This window comes from Eretmochelys imbricata, chromosome 19 (genome assembly GCF_965152235.1).
Source record: "Eretmochelys imbricata isolate rEreImb1 chromosome 19, rEreImb1.hap1, whole genome shotgun sequence".
Taxonomy (NCBI): domain Eukaryota; kingdom Metazoa; phylum Chordata; order Testudines; family Cheloniidae; genus Eretmochelys; species Eretmochelys imbricata.
This window is the reverse complement of record NC_135590.1, coordinates 13,175,147-13,193,807: the sequence shown is the minus strand read 5'-3', so window position 1 is coordinate 13,193,807 and position 18,661 is coordinate 13,175,147. Positions and strand designations below refer to the sequence as shown.

Below are 18,661 nucleotides of genomic sequence, written 5' to 3'. Positions count from 1 at the left end.
CTACAAATAAAGCACTCATGACAAATTCACACCTACAAATACAGAAGCATAAGCGCGCACGTGCGCACACTCTCTCCTCCGAGGTTTAACAGCACAGGCGGCAGCAAGGTCTCATGTGACCAGAACATCATTGTGTTTTTTTACAGACAATGCTTCCAAGCAGTTGCCACGGTGCTGTGAAACTCTGTCATCGATAATTAACGCTTCGCCACAGCCGTCAAAATAAATGAACACAGTACATTTGGCGGATGCAGTCTTCTGCCTCCTTTTTAATTGTCTGCGTTCACTGACTCTCAAAAGCAGGTCAGTGAGAATGAGTGTGGTCCCACTGTGCTAAGCAAAAAACTCCTTCCTCCCACTGGGTATTGAGAGATGGCACAATTAGCCTGTGGAACTTATTGCTACTACATAGCATTGAGGCAGGATTTTAAAAGGGACTGGACTGTATCCAGATAGCAAGGCGATCCAGTTATAATAATTAGGGGTCTGTCAAAGTCACAGCCATGAAAATCGCATCAAGGACAGTGAAATATGGTCTCCCCCATTAAATAGGGTCTCCAGCCACCCCCGCTCTGAAGGCAGAGTGGAGAATGGTGTGGTGTTGCCACCCTTGCTTCTGTGCTGCTGCTGGCGGCAGCGCTGCCTGCAGAGCTGGGTGCCCAGGCAGCAGCTGCTGCTCTCCCGCCACCAGCTTCAGGCAACGCCAGCAGCAGTGGAGAAGTAAGGATGGCAATACCACGACCCCCCTACAACAAGCTTACAACCCCCTTTTGGGTCTGGGCCCCCAGCTTGAGAAACACTGCAGAGAAATTACACATTTTTCACAGGTTGGTCACAGCATACATAGAAAATTTCACAGAAGTGTTACACATCCGCAAAATTTGCTATATATGCCGTGACCAACCTGCAAAAAATGAGTGATTTTTCTGCGATTTAAGAAGACCCCTAATAATAATACAAATTTAACAAATAACTAAGAGTTCATGCTTAAGGGCATAAGCTAACCTCTACTACTAGAGGTTAGGAAAAAAACTCAGGAAGCAGGTTATCTCACAACGGCCTACTTCAGGGTTTCTTGTACCTTCCTCTGAAGCAGCTGCTGCTGGCCACTGTCAGAGACAGGACACTGGGCTACATGGACCTTGGGCCTGATCCAATCTGGCACTTCCTATGTTCCTAAGTTTTTACATCCCCCTTGATTTGTGTTGAGCTAACAGCACATGACGCAATATGCAAGGCAGCACAGCACTGGAGTGCACTGCTGAACAGCTGCAGTGCACCACCCCAGAGGAAGACGCATGTCAGTGGTGGGTAGAGAGAAGAGATGCATATAACGTGTTCCAGTGCCCAGTCAAATCAAGGAATGGCTCCTATTGACTTCACTGGGTTCACATAACTCCATCAAGTTAGGATCCTTCAGGATGAAGCACTACCTCACCCTACATCAGTGAGAAGCCCTGAGCAAAGGGAATGTCATTCACATAGAATTAGAACACAGTGGACCAGACTCAACCCCCTGAGAAGTTGTCAGCGAGACACCTCAGACCGGGTTTCAGAAGTGCCAAGTCCCACTGACTGCCCCTGGATTTGCAGGTGCTCAGCGCCTCTGAAAAGCAGGCCTTGGCCATCTCAGCTTGAGCCCCGAGAAATTGAAGGGCTCAAAATCAGCTGCCACTTTTGACAATGTTGGCTCGAGTATGTGCCAAGCTGTCCGGGATGAATCCCAGAGAGAAGCAGGCAGGCCACGTCCACACTACAAACAGGTCTTGTTAACTCCCACAGGTTAGCTAACATCATGTCAGACGTGATTGTATCCTGCGTGTAGACGAGGACAGTAATGTGGTGGCCATGGTTAACCCTGGCCGGGGAGCAGAGTAGAGGGTTCACCATAACCAGCTAACACCTTTTAAACATGACTTGGCCTGTCATGTTTAGCATCATGTTAGTTAATGGCCTGAGTTCAAATGACAGGTTTGTAACATGCTTTGAGTTCTACCGCTCAAGGCCCCTCCTCGAGTGTCAGCAAGTGTCACCCTCACCTTTCACAATCAGCTCGGCAAAGTTGGAGACACCGGAGCCCCGCATGGACTGGCTGACACAGCGGTAAAGATCCTGCTCCCCCTTGGAGACCTCGTCCAGCTGGAAGGTAGCCAGGAACCGTCTATGGCTGATGTGCTTCACTGAGGCGGCTGGGGCGACCACTCCATTCTGCCTCTGCTGGCCAGAGAGAGGGTGTTGGGGGGGTCCCCAGACAGCTCATGCTGCTCAGCCCTCCTGTGCTTGCTCCCCACGGCTGCCTAGGCAGGAGTGGTGATCCCCTCTGGGTCTGACAGAGCATCCTGTTTCTCCCTACTGGGTTCTCCCTGAAAGCCTCGCCTGCTGAGCCATCCAGAGCCCTCTCGGGGCTGCTCTCTACACAGCCACAGGGGTCACTGTTGAGCAGGTCGGGCAACGCTCCGGGTGGGAGCGCAGTCCCCTCCCCCCACAAGGAATGGCTGGGAATGGCACTGCAGCACCACAAATGTGGAGTCCTGTGGGGGCGCAGGGGGAGGGGTGTGGGTATGGGCCTGGGACTATAACGGCCCACTTCTCCCACTCCTACCTGGGGGTCTGGTCCTGACCGCAAAGAGCACTTTGCCTTGGAGAGGGTGGCACGCTGGGCCTCTGAGGGAGGGCTGGTTATGGGTGGGGCTCCCCCTCATCTGTAGTTTTTGATCTTCCGATGGGACTTCCATGGAAAATAGGGAGAGGGTCCCCCACCCCATCCCTCACTGTTCATTTCCTTCCCCCTCCCTGTGCTCCAGAGTGGGCCGTACAGCCCTGCCCCTGAGTACAATCCAGTCCGTGGGGCTGAGCCAGTCACAGCCCCACAGCCCTCAGTCCAGGGCACCGTGCGGCAGTGAGGCGGGGAAGGAACCAACTCCGTCTCAGGGAGTTCCGGGGGGTGCAGGGGAGCCAGCGAAAGGCTCTACGCTGACAGAGCAGCCCCCCTCACCCCCATCCCACCACCCCTCAGTTACCTGCATGAGGAACCTCTCCGCCTCCAGCACCTTCCCGGCTGCCACGCACTGGAAGGTGGCATTCTGCCCAGCGTTGACCTCCACGTCGCCCAGGCGGGAGAAATGAGGCACTTTGGCTGCCAGAACAGAGGGGCAGAGAGTCACACGGGGATCCAGGCACTTCGGCTACTGTGCAGCTACCTGCCGGTACTTTCCCTCTCCCCGGCGAACTCCCCAATGCACCCATGAAACAAGGTGCTGGATCCCAGGAGCACAAAGCCAGACCAGGCTCTGGGTCTGCAGCTGAGATGTGGCTGCTTTCCTGCTCTGGGTTAAAGGCTTTACCAGGAGCTGGACCATTTAATAATCATTATTAATTAGCTAAGGGCCTGAAACAAAGAACCCAATATTCAGATCCAAACTCTGCGGCTCGCTCCCCCACCATTTGGATAGGTTAGGAGTAATCAATGCTCATGCTTCAGAACTTCATTTCTTTTGGGGGGCAGGAAGAAATTTTCTCCCATAGCTGCAACGTGGCCCAAATAGCCAAGTGCTTTGTGGGAGGCATTTTCACCTTTCTCTGTAGCATCAGATATAGATGACCATCAGATGCAGACTGTCGGACTCAATGGAGCGAGGTCTGCAGCCTGGATATACAAATCCTCACTGCTGATATTCTATGGTGCAACCACTCTAGGGTATACAAATCACGTAGCCCGGGAAACTTAAGGCATGGAGGAGATTGCAGGGGACCCTGTGACATCATAAGCTCAGCTGCAAGTTGGGAGCCAGTACAGTCCTGTACCCTTGAAATCCCACCTGCCATGCAGGGGTTTTCCATTGGATGGCACTGATTTCCTGCAGAGCCCTCCCTCCCTGCAGGGACTGCACCAGGGCTGGGAGAAGCACGGGGTGAACCCCCCAACCCACACTGGAACTGTCTGGCTTTGCAGAGCCACTATTTAGCAAGAGGGCCCAGATGCACCTTGCACTCCGTTGCCTCATCCTGTCTGCGAGGTGTTAGCTCCCTTCCCCAGCGGCCAGCCCCAGACAACTTGTCCCTTCTCCCCTCTGGAGCTGTCCCTTTTAAAGGGGACATGTAGGCCTGATGTTTAGCCTGTGTTCTCCCAGGACAAGGAGCAGAGCTGTGGTTTGTGTCCCATCAACGTAGACGCTCATTGGGGGGAGATTCAGCCATTCCCCTGCAGTGTCAAGAGTCCCAGCTCAAGGCCTGGGGTCTCCACAGCGAGATAAATATCTCAGCCTTGCTGATCACATCTGCCCCACTGGGCATCCGCCCAGCACCCTGCCCAGCATGCATGCGGCTCAGTACGACCAAGCAGCCCTGCCAGGCACTATTCACTAGGCTGCTCTCCCGCCTGGCCCTGGCCAGTGCTAGCCAGTGGTTCCCAGCCCCTGAGGGCTCCTGCTTTTCTGACTAGGAGATGGCTGCCCACCCGCCTTGCTGATGAAAGACGCCCACCTCACAGCCCCAATCACCATGTCCCTTCCCCCGCAGCAGCTGCTCCTGGAGCATCCCCCTTTGGCCCTGCTCCAACAGCAGGTCGTTAATGCTCGCGGCATCCAATTCACAGAGTCCTGCCAAGTGGCTCATTAGCGGGACACATCATTGGCAGCGTGAGGGCTGGCCCCTGTCAGGAAGGAGGCTGCAGCCAGGGTGCTGCGATACTCACAGCATGGATAATTCAAGAGCAAGATGTCATCCAAGCCAAGGTATCCTCTGCGCTCGCCAGAGATCACCGCCTCAAAGAGGACCTGGGGGCAATCAGACATGTGCCTGTCATTGAGGTGATCTGCTGCCCCCAGCCATGGGCAAGGTCACACTGGCACGGGAAGGGCCTGGAGACGAGCAGAGTTGGGCCCAAGCCCCCGAGGGATGCAGCATCTTAATAATGGGCCTGGCCTTATCTTAACAACAGGCTGATCCAAATCCCTGCAGCCGACTGCCCCGAACTCTGGAGCCAGATTTGAATTCTGCAGCCTGGGTCCATGTCTTGGCTTGGATCAAACCGTTACCGAAAGGAAACTAGATGATTGTTCGTTTTAATAGTTCTTCATGTCGGCGCTGCTCCCCACTGCCCCCCGGGCACCTGCTGCCATGGGAAGCCAAGGAGCTGAAATACAGAGGGGGCTCACTCTCCTGCTATACCCAGCCTGGCTGGCAGCTAGACATGCCAGCCCACTGAGCACAGAGCGCTCCCACGAGCCCCCGCTTCACAGCACTAAGCAGCTCAGACAGACACAACATCAGTGCTTCTCACGACTGGACCTCCGGGGCTTGCGGGGCGGGAAGAAAAGAGGGCACACCTCACTGGCTGGGCAGCAGCACAGTTTAGGGGCAGGGTTGGGATGGCACAGGAGCTACAGGCTAGGAGTGAGGGGCATTGGCAAGTTAGGCAGAGGGGAGGGGAGCCCAGGGCTGGAATAGCCAGTGGGGCTGTGGGTTGGTATGTACCGGCGTGATGAGGGGCCCAGGGCTGGAATAGCCGGTGCGGCTTTGAGTTGGGATTGAGGGGTACCAGAGTAATGGGGGGCCCAGCGCTGGAATAGTAAGGGGGTTGTGGGTCATCAGTGAGGCAGCTGTGAGAGTTTTTCAGGAGTAGGGCCCCTGGGCACCGCCAAGGGCTCAGCATCAAGCCCTGCAATAGCTTGAGTGTGGTGTCCCTTGGCGCCCTGCCGGAGGGCTGCGTGGCAGTGAGTTCAAAGGCCTCTCTCTCCTCCAGGGCCCATTCAGCTCAGTTACTGTCTGCTTAAGTCCCCTCCAGGCCCCAAATCACCCTGCTGCCTCTGCAAGACCATCTCCCCACCTCCCGTCGTGAGGGATGCTTCCAACCCACCTGGTACTCGTTGGGCCAAAACATGCTGACCGCCAGCTCAGCCTGGTGCCACTGCCGCCCGTGGGAGCCGGACACGTTCCACACCAGGCTGCCCAGTGCGCCCCCGTTCACCTTCACGTAGACGTTGAGGGAGCCGGGGCTGTGGCCGTCCCGGCTGTACATGAAGTAGCTGAACTGGAGGCAGTGGGTGTCATTCTCACTCAGCGTCTGGAAGAGGAGGTGAGCTTTCTGTCCCGGCACATGCTGGGAGGAGTTGACCATCAGGTAGGAACCTGCAAGGAAGGGGCAGGAGAATGAGGAGGGTTTATCGGCTCAGCGGCACCCAGTCGCCCAGGGATCTGTGCGCGTCAGACTCCCTGCCCACGGCTGCCGTAGTCTAGCCCCCTGGCCATTGTGTGCCCTCCACATGCTGAATCCCCGACCCTCTCTCTTGGACCGCTCCATCCATATCGGGACTCACAGCTGCATGAATCCTGCCATGCCAGCCAGCAATGCTCCAATTGACTGCCTCTGCCCACCTTGAGAGCCTAATCTGTTACCGCTGACCACTGGGTGTTCTCAGTGCAACGCGATAGCCTTGGCCTGGCCCACTGACTTGGGGACTGCAAGTCTGGAGATCAGCTCTTCATTTCTTCTTTCATTCTCCCCCCTTACCCCTGGTGCAGCCAGCCAGTTCCCAGCACCCTCTCGCTCCTCCTTCAAAGCCACTTCTATCAGTGGCTCATTCTTGTCCCCATTCATGTCTCCACCCACGCCTAGGCCCGAAGGGCTCTCCCATGTCCCGTCTTTGTTTGGCATGGCTCTCTTGGTGTATGCAGTCAGGGAGCGTGACTGCAGCTCCAGCTGGCATCCCTGAGCTAACTTTAATCAAGCTAGCTTGGGTCCTGGAAGAGTGATGAGCTGGCTACGCAAGGTACAAGGCAATGGTGAACGGGACCCTAAACCCAGCTACTCCTACTCCCGGGCAGAGGGGCTGAAGGACGAGCTCTGCAGTGCAGGTAAGTGCTATTTTTGCACCTCCCCTCCCATGCAATTGATGTGTTTCCTTTGGCTCCACGGGCTCCTCCTGGCAAATCACTGCTATCGAGCTCTCTGACATCTCCCTGGCTTAACAAGCAGGCAGCTGGCCTGGGAAAGCTGCTCAGGCAGTGACTGATGTTTCGATGCGTTATTAGCTGGGGCAGAGAACCTGTTACACTTGCTCCTTGTTCCCCTGCCCAGCCTCAACATCACCCCGCGGCCGCTCAGCCTGCCAGGAGAGATTACAGCCAATGGAAGGAGACTGACCCTCCCATGTCAGGCAGAGGATTAAGGGAAGTGCTTGGTGGCTGCTGGTGCCCCAAATACTGGGTGCACAGAGACAGGAAGCATGCAGGACCAGCGGGAAGCATCTTCCTACTGGAGATGCTCCATGTCCAACCTCAGGCCATGCCGGCAAGGGAGCAGTCCATGGCATTGCCCCGCCTCACAAAGACAGGTGCAAAGAGGACGAGGAGGGGAAGGAAAACCCCAGTGCAAGAGCCGCTCCCCACACCATAGGGTCTGTCTACATTGCAATGGGAGGAGCGACTGCAGCATGCGTAGCTGTACCCCCGCTAGCTTTGATCTGGCTAGCTCCAGTACCAATAGCAGCCCGCGCCGCTGCCCTGCTGCCGTGACCTCACACGCTATTGGTACAGGAGCTTGCCAGATCAAAGCTCGCTCGGGGATGGCTACCCGTGCTGCAGCCACACCTCCCATTGCAGTGCAGACAGACCCACAGAAGCTGAGCATGTGCCCATCTCCCCTCCCAGCCCTCTCTGCTGCGGCTCCCCCACAGATGAACTGAACTCTCTGACCCAGGCCATAGCTAGAGAGTGGCTGGAGGGCAGGGGGGGAACAGACTTCACAGCAGGTTCGACTGGGACTGGAGCGCAGGAGCCTCAGGATAGGCTCAAATCCCACCTTCGACACTGACTCTCTCTGTAGCCTGGGACAAGTTACTTAGCATCCCTGCCTCAGTTTTCCCATCTGTGCTTCCCTACCTGCCAAGGGCAGAGGCGGGATAAACGAATGTCCAAAGGGGACAAAAAACCCGGCAGTCCTGGTCATTTAAAACTCCCATCCATCTGACAGGGCATTCACACTGGATAACACCCAGTACCTGTAAAAATAAGACACTGCCCTCCTTCCTGCAGGAGAGTGTGTTTCAAAGGGCTGGGTACCCAGTGCAAGAACCTCAGTAACACAGGATGGGAGAGCAGCTCTAAGTGTTGTTATTTAACAGGGGGCTGTCTTATAATGAAAAGGCCCCCGTGATTAGGGCATCACAGGATATAGGGACCTGAGAGATGTCCTCATTTCTTCCCCTCTGCCTCAACCCCCAGTGTATGATGCCTGTCTCAGAGCACACACATCCCTTGGTGCCAGCAGACTGCTCTGCTCTCTGAGGATGTTCAGACCCATGTGGCAATATGAGCTTTTCAGCCGTGAGTCAGCTTTTGTAGCCAGAAAGCTGTACCGGGCTGTCCCCTTCCCCTGCCCCATAAGCAGGGGGCTCCCTGGCTCTCCAATACTCCCACATCACATTGCTTGCTGCGCCACTGGAAGACACTTGGACATGGTGACCGAGATGAGGGCAGTATAAGAACCTGAACAGAACCAAACCACCCCGCAGTTCCGTTGCCGTCACGAGGGTTCCCTCGACATCTTGCTGATTCTTGCTGCCTAACGTCCCTAAGATACGGCCTTTCCTATCCATCCGCACAGCTATGACTCTCACCCAGGCCCTCATCATCTTGCGTCTTGATCACTCCAAGAGCCTTCTCTCAGGCCTGGGCAAAGGCAGCCTTGCCCCGATCGGATCCGTTCAGAATGCTGCTCAAAGACCATTTCCTACCGTACTGCTTTGACCAGATCATCCCCCTCTTTGCATCCGTCCACTGGCTCCCCGTTCTCCATGGCATCAAACACTAGCTGCTTGTATTCACCTTGAAAGCCTTTCACGGTATATCTCCACCCTACCTATCATCTCTCATTCGTAGGGCCCTACCAAATTCACGGCCATGAAAAACATGTCACAGGCCGTGAAATCTGGTCTTTTGTGTGCTTTTACCCTATACTATACAGATTTCACAGGGGAGACCAGTGTTTCTCAAATTGGGGGGCCCTGACCCAAAAGGGCGTTGCAGGGAGGTCACAGGGTTATTTTAGGTGGGTTGCGGTATTGCCACCCTGACTTCTGCGCTGCCTTCAGAGCTGGGTGGCCGGAAAGTGACAGATGCTGGCCAGGCGCCCAGCTCTGAAGGCAGCGCCCTGCCAGCAGCAGCGGAATTGCCGTCCTTACTTCTGCGCTGCTGCCTTCAGAGCTGGGTGGCCGGAGAGTAGCAGCCGCTGGCTGAGGGCTCAGCTCTGCAGGCAGCAGTGCAGAAGTAAGGGTGGCAATCCCATACCAGGCCATCCTTACTTCTGCGCTGCTGCTGGCAATGGCTCTGCCTTCAGAGCTGGGCTCCCAGCCAGCAGCTGCTACTCTCCAGCTGCCCAGCTCTGAAGGCAGCGCTGCTGCCAGAAGCAGCACAGAAATAAGGGTGGCAGTACTGCAACTCCCCCCCACACACACAATAACCTTCAACACACACCCACACACACACACAACTACTTCTGGGGTCAGGACCCCTACAATTACAACGCCGTGAAATTTCAAATTTAAATAGCTGAAATAATGAAAATAACTATTTTTAAAATCCTATAACCGTGAAATTGACCAAAATGGACCATGAATTTGGTAGGGCCCTACTCATCAGAGGTGCCGACGCTCACCTCTGATGGCCCAGGATAGCCTCCATCACCCACCTGTTAAATGGTCCAATGACCAGCTTCATGCTTTCTCCCCCTCACGCTGGGGAGGAGCGCCCCATAATCATCTGCAAAGCTGCCTCATGCTCCACCTTCCAATCCCTCCTTAAAACTCACCCTGGCTGTGGTGGCTACAAAAAACTTGTCAACAGTTAGGCTGCTGCTAATGCAGAGCCCGCTCCCTGTCATGGAGACTGTGACGTCTTGCTCGGGTCGCCCAGAACTGTGAACCACCATGTCACTGCTCTGCCTCAGCAGGAGTGAGCTTTGCTGCTGCTAAACTCTGTAGCAGCCCTCCGCCATGCCAGCCTGTCTGCCTGGCCAGCAAACTCTGCAGGACTCTGCCTGTCCAAACCTGGTCTTGCAGTTAGCAATCAGTGAACCCCAGCTCCCCAGAGACGTCTCTCTGCAGCGGTCAGTCCCTCTCACTGCATGCTCACAGAAGTTATTAATGACAGGTTTCAGAGTAGCAGCCGTGTTAGTCTGTATCCACAAAAAGAAAGGGAGGACTTGTGGCACCTTTGAGACTAACAAATTTATTTGAGCATAAGCTTTCGTGAGCTACAGCTCACTTCATGGGATGCATTCAGTGGATGCATCCGATGAAGTGAGCTGTAGCTCACGAAAGCTTATGCTCAAATAAATTTGTTAGTCTCAAAGGTGCCACAAGTCCTCCCTTTCTTTTTGCAGAAGTTACTAAGTTTGCCACCTGCAAAGGGACACAGAGCCCCCATCAGCCTGGTAGGTTAGCTGCCGACCCACACTTTGCTAGAACAGCACTGAGATGGTTTTGTAATAAAACAAGAATAAGTTTATTAACAATGACCACAGGTTCAAGTGATTTCAAGTGAGGATGAAAGAGACAGACAAGGTTACAGACACAACACGCTTTCTCGTGACTAAAACTTAACTTCAGCAAGCTACAATCATTGTCTCAGTTCTCAGTTCCCCCTGGGCTGAGGGATCCACCTTTCTCAGGTGTCAAGAGCTCTGGCCTCTTGTGTCCCTCAGGTGATGGATGCCCAAATCGCTTTCTGTTTCTGCTTCTATTTCCCAAAGGCCATTTCTCTGTTCCAAGAGCCAGGAAGCCTTCCTCGGGTACGGCCTCGAGCCCCTAGTGTGATCATTAAATGGTCACCACTTGCTAATTGGATGGCTTGTTTCCCGTACATGTAAATGTACTTTCATTGTGTCTGGCCTCCCCTTGCTCAATTTACATTGGAGACAAGTCAAGCAGGTGCAACAACATTCCTCTGTTTAGGGCGGTCTGGGCTAATGCACTGCTTGCCAAACACAAACACACTTCCGGCACACATCTATAACTGTTTATACACCACCCGTACATGCCCCACACAACAACATTAATGACCAGTGTGTTACCAGTCTGCACATGACCCCTTTTAGACACAGATTATGACAACAGTGTGTTGGGGCAATGAGCATGTCAGACCTGATGTGAGTTGTGGTAAGGGGTGCTCTCTGCCAGTTGGCACTGAGGGGCTCCCTGGGTCATAGTAACCAATATTGTCCCATCGGTTCCTGGTTCTCCCCCATCTGTCTGTCTGTATCCATCGGTTGTCTCTTATCTTATACTTAGATTGTCAGCTCCTTGGGGCAGGGACTGTGTTTTTGTTCTAGCGGAATGTGGTCCTGGTCTGTGACTAGGGTTCCTAGCTGCTACGGTAACACAAATAATTCATAATAATAACTAGATAATGAACAAAGAGTTAATGCATTAGCTCTGCAATTTTGAAGCCCTGGATTTACAAATTAAGCCCAATTCTGGTCCCTTTACACTATTTGTAAAGGCCAGAAAGGAACCAGAACGGACCTCCCAGGGAAACACTCCAAGCACGGGGTCAGTGTAAGGCTCCCGGATGCTGCCCCCCGCCCCACACAGACCCAAGCACAGGGCATGCTGGGGGCAGGAGGGCTGTGTCAGGACAGGATGGGGGCGTGGCCAGAATTCAATTTTCTTTTTTTTTTTCGGGTAGAATTTCGACAAATAACATCCATGTTTACTTGAAAGCATTTTACCTGAATTTTTATCCATTTAAATGTTCGCCATTGCAAGACATAGGGGCAGCCCAGAATGTGGAAACCCCTCGTTCCCCTGGTAATAGCACCAATATCTGGCTCTTTGCTTAGGCTGCCCACCTATCAGGCATGATCTGCAGCACAGCCTGGCATCAGTGGCAGTCTAAGGGACGCCCCAAGGCTGCTGGACTAGCAGGGCAGCTGCAGCGCAGGGTGGAGTGGCAGGGAGGGGAAATCCGACACAGCATCTGCCTAAGCGGATGCAGACACAGCAACCTGGCTTCCTCAGGCTGTCATTATACACCGCACCTGGGCCTGAATTTTGGCTGAACTTGGACAAATGACAGGAAGCTCGTCATCACCCGGGCGATGGCTGAGTCCTGTCAGCAAGCCACGGCCCTGTAGCTCCCACCCATCTCAGGATCCTTGGACACTGGGGTGGGTTATGGTATGTGGTGGGGAGGGTGCGAGGCTCACGGTATTTGAAGGTCTGGCGGATGCTTGGAGAGGGGGGTTGATTCCTCTCTTCCCGGGATCTAAACCACAGGGCTGCACACAGGAGTCAGGTGGTCTCGGTCAGCTTACCCTCCCCGCATTGCGAACTGGGAGAGGGTCCCAGCTTGAGGGGGTGGGGGTCTCAGGAGGGAAGGGTCCCCAAGATGGAAAGCTGAGAGCCACTGATCTAAGCTCCTGATCCTCAACCAGTGCAAATGGGTGTAAGGTCCAGGGGCTTCACCTGAGCAGCGCTGATCGACTCCCCTGGGGATCTGGCCCAGGGTTTTGCCCCCAGTGAGCTGCCCAGATTAGAGCACATGCATTTCCAGCTGGAGAGCGGGCTGTGCTGTGTGCTGAGAACAGAAGCATCCTGTGATCTAGGCTGCCACAAGTCAGGGTCCCACATGCTATATACAGACCCACGTATTTTTTCCTTAGCATATTCCCTTCCCCTCCCACCTGCTGCCTTTGACCCTATTTTCCACTGGATGCTTTTCCCCTCCAATCCCCCTTGTTCAACTGTCCCCCTTCCCAGAGTCCAGATCCAACAATCTGCCAGGCCCTGTCACCTTTCACACGCCCCATGTTGAGTGGGTTTGGTATTAGGAAAACCAGCTCCCCAGGCCCAGCCTGACAGGGACCTGGAGCCAGGCTCCTGAAGGGGATGGTGCCAGAGTTGGGGCATGTCACTTATCCCAGATCTGAGAGGTCTTTATCCTTAATGAGCTCCCAAAGATAGTGTGGTCTTGTGCTCAGAGCAGGGGACTTGGGCTCCATTCCCAGCTCTGCCACTGACATGCTGTTGTGATCATGGGGGCAAAGTCACAAGGGCCCAGATTCTTACCTAATGCCCAGTGATTTCGGCAGCAGGTGCCCAAAAACCCTGGAGAATCTGGGCCTTGCCCACAGCGTGTCTTGGTTTCCTACTTGCCTTCACAGCCACCAGACTTCTGTGGGAGTGACGCTGGCAGCCGAGGTACTAGCTCATGCCAAGGCCCCTAGACCTCACTGAACACTGTCAAATGCAGGGCTGGAAACCAGTCTGGCTCACCTGCATGTTAGTATTGCTAAAACAGGGATTAGCTTTATAGAGATGCCTAGCGTTTGGATTTTATGAAATGCTCGTAAATTGTTGCCTGCATTAATCTCATTTACCAGATCAGTATCCCATGCTCTAAGATAACCTTGAAGTGTTTGCTCTGGAACTCCAAAAGCGTTTGCTATGAAACTGGAAACCCGGCAGCCAGCAGACACATTATTGAGTGTGAAATACCAATGTATCACAAAAGCTGTCACCTCCTGCCCAACACAATTCTACAGACATCAGACAAGCCATTGCGGGTCATCACAGAACAAAAGACTCTGTTGATGGCTCCCTCACACCCATGCAGAGGAGACACATGGCCGACTGGTCACTCTGAACTCTGGGGGAAGAGACCAGAATGAGCTTTTTATCTCTATACTCATAGGCATCGACTCCCTGGGTGCTCAGTTTGGTGAAAAAAAATAGTGGGTGCTCAGCACCCACCAGCCACCCACCGATCAGCTGTTCGGCGGCGGACCAGAGGCTCGGGTAACCAGATGTCCCAATTTTATAGGGACAGTCCCGATATTTGGGGCTTTTTCTTACATAGGCTCCTATTACCCCCCCACCCCGTCCCGATTTTTCACACTTGCTGTCTGGTCACCCTACCGGAGGCACTTTGGGGAGGGGGCAGAGTTGGGGCAGGAAGAAGCTGAGTGAGGGCAGGGCCTTGGGGAAGGGGTAGAGTGGGGCCTCAGGGCGGAGCAGGAGTGGAGCACCCACCTGGAAAAATGAAAGTCTGTGCCTGTGTCCAGAGGTGCCGACTCCGTGGGTGCTCTGGGGCTGGAGCACCCACGGGGAAAAATTGGTGGGTGCAACAGCTCCCCAACCTGCCCCCCCGCCCCAGCTCACCTCCGCCTCCTCCCCTGAGCGGGCCGACACATCCTGCTTCTCCCCCCCACCCAGCACTTGCACCGCAAAACAGCTGTTTCCTGCAGCAAGCCTGGGAGGGAGGGGGAACGCGGCGCACTTGGGGAAGAGGTGGAGCCAGGGTAGGGATTTGGGGCGGGATCCAATAGGGGCAGGAAGGGGCGGAGTCAGGCTGGGGGTGGGGCCGGGGGGACCCTGTGTCTTTGCTGTTTGAAATCTGAGGGGAAAAGACTTCTAAATATAAGCAAGAGGTCTTCAGCTGTTCAGCTTGGGTTGGCCCCGAAGGACACACAGAGCTGCTTATTATAGGAGCTTCGATTACCTTTTAGAACCTAAGGCTGTAACTCGTTTGTGTCTGTATGTGTTTACCTGCTTTTACCATGCCAATAACTCATTTCTTTTTTTAGTTTATAGATCTTTAGTTAGTTCATTAGAGGACAGGGAGGGTCAGACAGCTGGGAAGGGGGCTCTTCTGAGAGGAGGGCATGTGCTGGTCTTGGAGGGTTTGAGAGCCGGCAGGGGGAATGCTTGTGAGAAGGTAACAAGAAAATGTTGCACCAGGGAAAGGGGTGGACCAGGCCTGAGAGGTCAGGGGGAGAAGGGGGGGCAGGTGTCTCACCACACCTGCCAGCCACTGAAAGTGCAATACCAACATCTGGAGAGGAAGCTAGAGCCCTGCACTCCAGGATAGGGCAGGCTCGGGTCTGTCCCTGCTAAATCAGGAGGGTTGGATGCAGAGCACGGCTCTGCAATGTGGATAAGGAGGTTCGCCTGGGCTCTTCAGAGGGTTCATTCATCACTTTCAGCACAGCCTGCCGTCTGCACGCACACACTCTCCAAAGCCCTGGCAGCCACACAGAGCTGGGGCTAAACGCCAGCTCCAGAAGTCCCAAACCTGAGCAAGCCGGGATGAACCCTGAGCTTCCTTCTCCCAAGCCGTGCGCAAGCCCTTCAGCGTCCTCCTCCTCCTCCTGCTGCATGGGCTTCGGTGCTTCCTCCAGGATCCCACTAAAACTGGCCCTGGTAATTGCTTCCATTGCATCAGAGACGCGCTGGCTGTTTTTCTTTAATGCTCACTGCTTGGGCTGTGTCGACACTGCCGTCCCTGGCCAGATTTGAACCATTTAATTTCCATTTCCATCATCTCGTATCATTTAACACACAGTCGCTGCTGATTTTAAACTGTGCTCAGCTAGTGAGAGCTTTCATAGGCCGTTAGCTTAACAACTGCCGGTATCTCGGCTCCTGGGCTTTCCGGGATGCCCGCTCAGCTGCCAGATAACGCTCACCATGCACGGCCCCCCGTGTCCATCCACGACTCTCACAGCCTTGCACAAATGACATATTTACCCCTCCTCCCTCCCCACCCCCCACACTCTCTGGGATGCAATGTTATCCCCATTCACCCTTGCGGGAGCAGAGAAAGGACTAAGTGAGGCAACAGAAGAGCTGCCAGCAGAACCTAGGAGTTCTGGCACCAGCCCCTACACTCAGCTCACAGCTACGAAGAGAGGCTGGTGCCACTAAAGGACGTAGGGGTTGTGATGTTGAGCACAGCAACGGCTAACCGTTAGGTACCTAGAAAACCACTGGAACAACAACGGGCTCCACAAAGGCTGCATTCGGTGCTGAGACTCCCTTGACAATGAATTGGGAGAAGTACTAGCTTCCTCCGGTTCATGGATTTCACTGGGGCTTAGGCGTAAGACAGGCGTCCGGACGGCTAGAGGGAGGGCAGCAGTGCACATGCCCAGAGGCAGAAATTTCGGCACCAGGGGAAACTCTGACAGCAAAAATTCAGGCGCTGAGTGAGTTTAGGCCCCTATGGGGTTAGGTGGCAGCCGAACATGGGTTTTGTAGAGAGCAGCAGCACCTAAATCTGGGGTTTAGGCACCTAAGTATCTTTGTGCGTCTGGGCCAGAACGAAGGATTCTTGATTCCCAGCCTCCTCCAGTCCATAAACAACCCCCATCCCTCCGAGTTAGGAATAAAACCCAGGAATCCTGGCAGCCAGCCTCTCTGCTCTGTCCCGACTAAATGACACTCAACTCACACAAGTAGGCACAGAACCATGGAGTCTTGATTCCCAGCCCCCTCCTGCACTAACCCCTAAGCTACACCTCCCAAGTTAGGAACAGAATCCAGTAGTCCTGGCCCCTTGCTTTAACCCCCAGACCATACATGTAGCCATCACACTGCAGCAAAAGCCAGGGGCAGCTGCCAGAGAGCGACAAGGTCAGGCACAGAAAGGTGATGCTGACAGGACTGGCCCAGCGGTTAGCGTGCGTCTGAATCGCAGACCTGATCGCCTAGAGTCTCAAGCCACCAAGGCCGAGGACACATTAAAATGAAAATGAGATTGTTAATGTTCTTTCCATTTTAATAACGCCGGATGCTGTAACTAACCGAGCCAAGTCATTTATTTAAATCTACCATTGTTTTCTTGACAGTGGCCCTTTAATTATTAATAGCTTTTACCACTGTTTAATTTAAATTAATCCACATTATTCTCTTCCAAGAACTCTCCCCTGGCAACTCAGGCTTGCAGGAAAGGACAATAGTGTAATAAAAGGGCTAATGCATGCATGCACCACTGCCCTCCACTGTATGAAATCAGAACTACTCAACTGTGTGTCATAGGCCCCATACTGCTAGCAGCTTAGGGAGATTCTCTTTTAGCTCAGTCAGCAGGGATCTGAATTCCAGTTTGGAGTGTGCCGCCAAGAAGTTGCATGTGGCCATGGATCTGTGACAATGTTGCTTTTTGCAGTTACAGGGTTTTTTGCTTTTTGGTTAGATTAATAGGGAGCCATTTTTCTCTGTGATTTCATCAGCTGCTTGCAGATGTGTGAAAAAAATCCCAGCCCTTGGCCAAAGTGGCACAGGGAAGGGGGAGAGCAGGTGGGAAGCATGGAATGGTGGGTCTGTCCATTTGCCAAAGGGTGGGAAAAATAGATTTTTCAGGGAGTGTGAAAGGTGCACGCTGCAGGTGAGAGATGTCCTGAGAAACTGCCACATCATGATGAACCCACGTCTGCAGAACACAGGCCTAACGGCCTGACAGATCTGTCTCGCTCACATACAGCGAGGCCTAGAACCCTCCTCCGTCAGCCCCCAAAGAACCACATTCCTCCAAACCATTGGGCTAAGGGTGAGCTGATCACCCCAGCAGCAGCAAGTCCCTCATCCCTTCTGTGTGCAGTCACAAGAGGGCAACATGACTCCTTCCTAAGCACACACAGGGCAAGATCCTTGGCTGGGGTAAATCAACATAGAGCCACTGAAGTCTACACAGCTGCACCAATATACCCCAGCCGAGGATCTGGCCCACTAAGCACACCATGTACCCCGTCTGTAGAGCTCTTTCTCCAAGGACAACAGAGAGGCCCCATTTATCCCTATCTGAGGAAAGGGGAAACTGAGGCAGGGATACGATTAAACCAACGTGCCAGCACAACATCTAGGACCAGAAGGAGTCTAGCACCCTGTACACACTGCCTCTTAGCCAGCCCTCCTGTTGTCAGGGCTCTAGAGGGTTTGCTTACCCCCCCCCCAACACACACACACACTTTTTATTAATGAAACCACCCCTCTGGACCCAACATCCCTGTGCAGTGTTTTAGGCTGATGTGGGGAGAAGATGGTATAATTGGTGGGAGTCAAATTCCATCGAGGGAGACAAAGCTAATATGTAGATTTCTTTCTCTCTCCCCTCTTCCGTCCCTGCCTGTGCATCTCCCTCTCCCCAGAAAAATTATTCCTGCGCTAATGAGATTGGCTCCATTTGGCCCAGAAAAAACAGGGGCCCTGAGAGCCATCACCAGCCCACTCTGACATCTGAACCGCAGCCAAAGGCCGTCTTCCGAAAGCAATCGCTCTCCCTGTCCAATCTGCCAGGGGCTCATTAATAAATGAAAGCCTCGCCTCTCCCCCAAAAAGCCAGACAACGAAGTGAGACTAAAATTAACCTGCTGGAGAGAACTCAGAGAAATGACATCGCAGCCAAGGTAGGGAGGACGTGCGCAGGCCCCTGGCATCAGGCATAGAAAGGAGCTGGGAGATATTTGGCTACGTCCACATGGACCAGTACTGCATTGGCCAGGGAAGGATTGAGACCTGTTGGGGCTTATCCATCTCTGACTCCAGTTTACACTGTACAGGTTCTCATCCTGTCCTTATCACCACCGACCTGAGCACCTTCCAGCCAGGCATTATGGTAGCTTACTAACATGTGTGGTTCGTCCTGTCTCCGGGGGGACTATTCGGAAGGCGTTCTGTGCAGACTGCTCTGTTTTTAGGGAAGCAACGGCAGGGCAGAGAAGACTGTCTCGCTATTCTGGAAGGTGACGGATGGCTCCTGGGAAAGCTCATTCCAGTCTCAGACCGGCCCCCGAGAAGGCTCTGTCTCCTGCCCAGATGAGGTTTATCCCTTAGGGTCTAGGAGCAATTGCCTTTGTTCCAGTTCCCAGTGCATCCCCACCCCA

General features: G+C 53.9%; 1 protein-coding gene across 1 annotated transcript in view; it reads right to left on the bottom strand.

Moving 5' to 3' along the window:
- PTPRU (protein tyrosine phosphatase receptor type U) overlaps window positions 1-18,661 on the bottom strand; it is a 299,318-nt gene that overhangs the window by 170,995 nt on the left and 109,662 nt on the right. The window contains 4 exon segments of the mRNA XM_077837733.1: window positions 2,040-2,217; window positions 3,021-3,136; window positions 4,694-4,775; window positions 5,858-6,129. Coding sequence (XP_077693859.1) covers window positions 2,040-2,217; window positions 3,021-3,136; window positions 4,694-4,775; window positions 5,858-6,129 — 648 coding nt within the window.